This window comes from Pteropus vampyrus, unplaced genomic scaffold, assembly GCF_000151845.1.
Source record: "Pteropus vampyrus isolate Shadow unplaced genomic scaffold, Pvam_2.0 Scaffold289, whole genome shotgun sequence".
In the NCBI taxonomy this organism is placed as follows: Eukaryota; Metazoa; Chordata; class Mammalia; order Chiroptera; family Pteropodidae; genus Pteropus; species Pteropus vampyrus.
The window spans coordinates 222,469-229,549 of record NW_011889070.1 but is presented as its reverse complement, the minus strand read 5'-3'; the positions used below and the strand labels follow the sequence as shown (position 1 = coordinate 229,549).

Sequence of the window (7,081 nt, the reverse complement as noted above, 5' to 3'; positions counted from 1 at the left end):
GGCGGAGCCGCAGTGGCGGCGACAGCCAGCCCCAGGAGCAACGGATTTAAATGTAGAAGCCTGACGAGAGGGCGGACGGGAGAAGGGCGGGAGGCTCCGCGCAGACTGGACCGGCGCTGGGGCTTGAACCCGCGGCCCCTGGACGGAGCGGAGCATGCGCGGAAGCCACGCGGGCCGGGGACGGAGCATGCGCGGGCGTTCCTCCGCGCCCCCAGGGCCCGCGGCACCCACAGTTCCTAGCGCGGGGCCGCCGCCGGAAGTCCGCGGGGCGGGTCTTCCTTCCTCGTCCTCTGATTCGCTACCAACCACTTCCATTTCCGCGTAGGGTTCCGAGCCGTTCTCCGACCGCGCGCAAGGCGCGTCGCTGTTTTGTTTCCGGGGGAATCCAGTGTGCGGAAGGACGCAGGGGACTTCCGGAGGCCCCTCCCGGCCTCCTATTGGCTGGCTTCATGAATATATTAGAGCACAAGAAAGATAGGGGTTTTTTTTTATTATTCACACGCTGAAATGAATACAGACCATTTAGTGTGACCGGCGCGACCCCCCACCCCGTCCCGACAGATGCGGGCGCCTCCGCTCGGGTGCCCGAGACGCGCGCGCGAAGTCACCGTGACCGAAAGGCGAGGCGCGCGCGCGCCTTTAAATGGCGGGCGCGCGCGGACGCGGGCGTGTTGTATGAAAGGAGAGAAGGTTAGCACTCCCCTTGACAAGGATGGAAGAGGCCCCCGGGCCTGACAACACGCATACGGTTAAGGCATTGCCACCTACTTCGTGGCATCTAACCATCGTTTTCCGTCTGCTGCTGTTTCTCCCTCGCTTCCTTGCCCCCCGGCGGGGCCGGTCCCCCGTGAGGGGCGGGGTGACACGGGCGGCGTTGCGTGCCCGGCTGCCACGCGCGTGCGGCTGTGCCGAGCGGCCTGGCGCTCCTCGTGAGCCGGCGCCTCCACCGTCGCAGGGGCGTCGCTCACCTGCGGCAGGTGCGCCCTGCCGGGCCGCCGCCCCTCCCTCCCGCACGCCGGCCGCCACGCAGCCCGCTGCCGCGGAAAGCTGCGATTGGAAACGCGCCCGCGAACGAGCCGGTCGGGGGTCTGCGGCCCTCCGTGCGGGCCCCGCCGCCCCTGGTGCCCCCGCCACCGCAGGCTCTAGTCCGCAGAAAGCGCCCCGTGGGCTTTCACCCTCTTTGCGGTTTGAGTCCATTTGCAAATGCACGACGGGTTTGAACTCTGAAGCAGTGGGACACCGTGCAGGTTTCCTCACCGAGCTAAGGCGCGGTCGGGGGTCCTGCCCTCACACGTTTCTGCCTCCCCGCTGCACGGGGTGGTGGCGGGGGGGAGCCCAAGCTCTCCTCCAGGACCCCAGTCCCGGGGCCCCCAGCGGCCAGGGCGCCGGAGCTGGCATCACTGCCCGGCCTGCAGCGTCCACTGTCCTTTCCTCCGTGTAACCGGAGCTGCTTTTCCTCCGTGCCCAGCCCTTCCCGCCTCCTCAGAACGCTGACGCCCGCTGCCCCGAAGGCCACCTGCACAGGGCGGCGCGCGCCTCCCTCCAGGGCTAACTGTGACACACTGCCACAGACGGGAATGCCCAGGAAGGCAACCCAAGGGGCAGGGAGGGCGTTTCTCCTGTGCGTCCAGAGCACAACCTGCTGTAGGCACCTATCAGGACCCAGAAAGATGTTTATCGAATGAAACCTGATCAGTGACTCCGCTGTTTGAAAATGCAGTACAGCAGCGGTCCCCAACCTTTCTGGCACCAGAGACCGGTGCTCCTATGAGAATCTAATGCCTGAGGCCTGAGGTGGAGCTGAGGGGTTGATGCCAGCGCTGGGGAGCGGCTGCAGATACAGACGGAGCTTCTCTCACCTGCTGCTCACCTCCTGCTGTGTGGCCCGGTTCCTAACAGACCACAGACGGGTACTGGTCCACGGCCCAGGGATTGGGGATCCCTGCAGTACAGCACCATCCACCAATCTTCTGGTCAGCCTCCAGCTCAGGACCAGCTTAGAGAAGCGAGCAGCAGAAGTCAAGGCACAGACCGAGACCTACGGGGTCAACCTCGCTCTCCAGATGTCCCATGAAACGGGAGGAAGCTGGGGGTCAGCCAGCCAAAGGCAACCCGGGACTGGGTCAAACAGGGGTGCATGTGGGTACGTGTATACACATGTGCATGTGCCCCCGTGTGTGCGTGTGCGTGTATACACGCCCTTTTAAAGAAATTAAAACTGGGAAAATCTGCACGTCATATGTTTGATTAAAGAATTAATATTTTAGGTGTAAATAGCTTGTGGTAATGCTTTTTGAGAATTTTAGAGACGCGATGTAGTCAGTGCTTAAATAAAATACCTGGGATTTATACTAAAACAACGGAGGGGCACAACGCGAGACGTGCTAAGTTTCTGAAGTTGGATGGCTGACACACGACGCGTTTCTCCCTTTTCATTTATTTGAAATTTTCTGTAATAAAGAGTTTTGTTTTGAATGAATATTCTAGACGGTATTCCCCAGGATGTAACTGTTCATAGGAATCTGCGTGATTTACTGCCTGCCTATTTGTCTTACATTGTCAATAATGAGCACAAATACGTAACTTTCACAGGAGGAAAGGAAGGCTGTTTAGAAAACACCACGATCTTCCCTCCCGAGCGTGTGGCTGGCAGGACACTGCAGCGCCGGGCAGTGACAGTGCCCCGGCAGCTGCCCCCACCCAGCCCCAGAGAACAGCTCGCGTTAAGGTAAGAAATCCTTACAGCACAAAATTACAAGACATGAAAATCTTTATTTCCAAAAAGAATGTATTTTTACATAAATCTACAACAGAGAATTCCAATGTAGAAAAAATACACTATGTTCAAGGACACAGCAGTCTGCAGACTCCTCCTCCTGGGACAAAGTGACACCGGGACCAGCAAAGCTGCTGGAGGAGCCGCCACGCAGGGCCACCGGGACGCCCGCACACAACCGTGGCGCTTTCTATCAGACGCTGCCAAGGCGGGTCCCAGCGAGAGCTGCGCCATCACCCCGCAGCAGTGCATGCTGGGAGCGGAGAGCCCACATGCACACCGACTGCCGGCGAGAGGACAGCAACGGCAGGGAGCTGAGGTCCAGATGCCTTAGGACAGTCAGGCTCACCCCGTGACCGCAGCCACCAGAGGGGTCCCAGGAGGCCTAAGGGCAGCCCCGCCTTCTCCCACCGGCCTCCAGCCGAAGGCCCTGCAGGCTTCACCCATCATTGGCAGCGTCTAGAACGCCCCGGACCTTAGCAAAGGCGGAGAAGGCAGGGAGCCAGACCAGACGTCGGCCACCTGCACACCCAGCCCAGGCCGAAGCCGCCCCCCAAGCCCCCCACGCCTCCCCCGCCTCCTCAGCGCTGGCAGATCGGGTGGGATTTGCTGCATGCAGGCGTCCCCGGGGACTGGGAGCGGCTACGAAACTCTGCTCTGCAGTCCTGGCACCAGGCGGGTGGACGACACCCAACGCCCAGCGAGGAGCCAGGTCCCAGGCCCACCCAGGGTGACGCCAGGAAGCCTCAGGCCGCGATAGGCGGTGGACACCAGCCTGTGACCCTCACAGCAGAGCCTGAACCTGGACCTGAGGCCCTGGGCTTCACACGAGCCAGCCTTTCCCACGACAGTAACGTCCAGCAGGACGCTCAGGGCCGCAGGCTCCTCTTCAACTAAGAAGGTCCCTGAGGCCACCCTACCCTCACGTTTACCAGCTGTCACCTACAAGACGTCGAGCCCTCTGCAGCTCTGGGCTTCGCGAGGACAAAGGAAGAACATGTGCGTCGCGGGGTGGTCGTCCCTGACCACAGCCCTTCCGACCTCCTGCCAGCCGTGAGACTTTCACACAAGAGCCGCATGAGAACCCAGCTGCCACAACCGTGCACAAAACCCCGCCTCTTCTCACGGCCCACGGCGCCGCTTGTGGCAAACTGGTGACACGATGGACGACCGAGGGCGCCTGCCACACCCGGCACATGTCGGCACAGGGACCACGAACCCCGAAACACAAAAGCTTTACACGGAAGCAACCTCACAGTGGTCTGTTTTCCAGAAAGACTTTAAAATACACTGGGTACTACTGCAGGCAGGATCGATGACGTGACGACCGGGTCGCTAGAGCATCTACTGGTCAAACGAGGGGACCCACCCAGCGGAGGCCAGACTGGGAGGCCGCAGGGGGGACGGCACAGCGCTTGCACTGGGTAATAAAACATCGAAAACAGTATAGAACATTTACTGGAAAAAAACACAACTCATGAAAATTGAACTTCACCCTTTTGTAATAAAAAATTAAAACTTTCGTTGACTGTTTGGACATAATACAGACTACGAACTCTTCCCCAGACGGTGTGAGAGGGACTGGCGAGAAATGTCACCTTCGGAACTCGGTGGTGGTAGCACGCCCCCCTTGAGGCGGCTCCAGTCCAGGCCCCTCCCAGAGGCCCAGGCCAAGGGGAAGGCCCCAGACACGGCGCTCCTGGCCAGTCGGGTCACCCTCCTGAGAGCCCGCCCGCGGCACCGAGGGCCTAGCAGTCACTCTTCCAGAGCTTAATCGTTTTGTCGTTTTCCAGTGCGGCCGAGGCGATGATGTTCTCTGTCGGGTGGCACGCCGTTGAGATCACGACATCTGAAAACAGACACGGCAACGGTGGCCGCCTTGGTACGGGGACCTGCCCCCACCCCAGCATCCCGCTGGCCCTGAGGGAGGACGCGGCCTCGCCCAGCTGACCACCCACTCCCACAGCCCTTCCTTGCAACACACTTTCAGGAGCTGCCGACGGCGACGAGCACTTTGCTGCCCGTCTGTCCGGCAGAGCCCAGTGGACAGCAAGCAGAACAGGACAGCGAGCCCCGGCCTGGCTGGAAGCCTACGTGATGCAGTGGCCCAGGCGTCTGTCCGTCTGCAAAGGGGCGGCAGCGGCCCGCGCAGCCGGGAGGACCTGGCGCTGCGCCGTGCAGGGGTGCACGCCTGGGGGCTGTCACGGGTGGTCTCGTGCGTCAACGAAGTGCCCTCTCACTGGAACCCAGAGCCGACACTCCCACTGCCTCCCACCATAGCTGGGCCCACGACGCTCCAAGGAAGCTGCTGTCACCACGAGCCAAGTCCAGTCCCCCCGTGGGGACATCACATCTCGTGAGCTGGCATCTGGGACCGGCCAACTTAATGCTTTTACATAAACTGAGCCCCCAAACTTTACCTGTTCCCCAAGTGGCTTCAAACAAGCACCAAGCGTCTGCCCAGGTGGCGGGGGAGTAAACAAAGGGGGCGCCACGTACTGAGGAACCGGCGGGGTGGGGAGGGGCAGAGGAGCCGAGGAAAGGTCACCCAGGCACTGAGGAACCAGTGCGGCCAGCCCCTCGGCCACCTGGGAGACGGGAGCCAGAGCCCCGACAGTTCACAGATGTCCCCCCTCCCTGCGCCGGTCTGGACGTGGGACCCGTGCACGGCCACGTGGACAGCGAGGCTGGGCAGCCTGCGGGTGGCCAGGAAGACTGAGGCCAGGACTGGCCCTGCCCAGCTGGGAGCCCAGACAAACCCACTCCCCAGCCGCTCCCCGCAGGCACCAGAGGGCTGAGGGACGAGAGGCGGAACCAGACGCAAGACCCCGAAGCGCCGTCTCCCCGTCTCTGCAGCAACGGCCGCTGCGACCGAGCGGCCCGCGCCTGCCGAGGCTCACCTGTGTGGCCCTGCAGCTTCTGCACCACCTCCTTTGTCTGAAGGTTCCAGATGTACACCAGGCTGTCCTCCGAACCAGACACGATCCACTGGCGACGAAAAGGGGGGGACGATGCGAGAAAACCCAGGTCAGGGCCCGTCCACGCAGCCGGAGAGATGACTCGACAGCCCCAAATGCACGCCCGCCCGCCCACCCTTCCGGTGGCTGCTGTGCCAGGACCAGGACACTGAGTGTCCCTCTGCAGGACAGCCTGCGCCACCTCCCCGAGCCACGCCAGCTCCGCGCTCTGCCGGTCTCCTCAGAGAAACGCGCCCGCGGCCGGCTTCTGGGGCCTCAAGTGTTTTCCAAAAGGACCACTACGTTTATGTGTCACCTACGTTTCAGCTGAACGTCACCATCGACCCTTTAGTCACACTCTACCTGGACCAAGCAACTAAGACACGCAAGGGAAGAGCCAGGGTGGGCAGGGGCCTGGCACGCGAGCTGCAGGCAGAGTGGCCTGTTTGGGCCACGCTCAAGACAAAGCCGCGGCTGTCACGTGCTTCGCCACGGACTCTCGTGCCCCTGCTAGTGGAACGGGGCTGGTCCGGATGCAGGTGTGAACACACGTCCGCGTCTGCGTGAGCATCGCCAACATTTCGTGTCACGTGACTTCACGCTGGTTGAACGAAAAGCTCATCTGTTTTGTGGGCACAGAAGCATCTCTAGGAGTTCGAGCTGTGCCAGGGTCACGCCTCAGGCGCGCGTCGGAGAAGGACGCTGGGGACGACTCACCTTCCCGCCGGTGACTGAGAAGTTCGCGAATATGCAGTACTTCTCGTTCTTGTGGCCGGTGTACGTCTTCAGGCACTGAGGAGGCAAGAGGGGCAGTCTGCTCACGGCCCTGGCTTCCTCGCGCTCCGGACGCTTCCCCGCGCTGGGCGCAGACGCTTTACGGCTGAGTAAACTCAGTGCTGAAAAGCGCCCTGAATCCCCACAGCACAGAAGCAGCCGCCCAGCCCCAACGCGGACTGGCCATCGGAACCCGCGCCGTAAGACACCCGTGCCAGACCCACTCGGCGGGGACGGCTTCGAGTCCCCGCTGCTTCGGCTCCTGCTCGGCTCTGCTATCAGCAAAGCCACAGCCGGGGACGCCACACAACCCAGACGCGCGCGAGCCGGCCCCGGCCGCTCACCTTCCCCTTGCTGTAGTCCCAGAGCTTCAGCGTGCTGGATGGAAGGCAGAGAGACACGTCAGCCACACAGTGCCGGGGTCTCTCCCGGATGCCTGTCTCCTGTCACCGTGCACCCCGCTCTGCTGCTCTCACGTCTGGAGCTCAGCAGGGGCCGGAACCCCTCGCCCTGTCCGAGTGTGGGTGCCCAGCAGGGTGCGGGTCCAGGGATTTGAGGACATCTCAAAGCACAG

At 62.1% G+C, this 7,081-nt stretch overlaps 1 protein-coding gene and 1 non-coding gene across 2 annotated transcripts in view; one reads left to right on the top strand and one right to left on the bottom strand.

Moving 5' to 3' along the window:
* Window positions 1-668: 668 nt before the first annotated feature.
* On the top strand, window positions 669-794 carry LOC111729926. Its single transcript, XR_002776459.1, has one exon. It is a non-coding gene; the product is annotated as a U6atac minor spliceosomal RNA (small nuclear RNA).
* A 3,422-nt stretch (window positions 795-4,216) lies between these two features.
* LOC105302944 (WD repeat-containing protein 5) overlaps window positions 4,217-7,081 on the bottom strand; it is a 19,140-nt gene continuing 16,275 nt past the window's right edge. The window contains exons 9-12 of the mRNA XM_023521055.1: window positions 6,852-6,885; window positions 6,451-6,525; window positions 5,677-5,764; window positions 4,217-4,625 (exon numbers count right to left, since the gene is read on the bottom strand). Of these exons, the coding sequence (XP_023376823.1) occupies window positions 4,525-4,625; window positions 5,677-5,764; window positions 6,451-6,525; window positions 6,852-6,885 (298 nt within the window). The 3' untranslated portion in view covers window positions 4,217-4,524. The remainder of the gene's footprint in view (window positions 4,626-5,676; window positions 5,765-6,450; window positions 6,526-6,851; window positions 6,886-7,081) is intronic.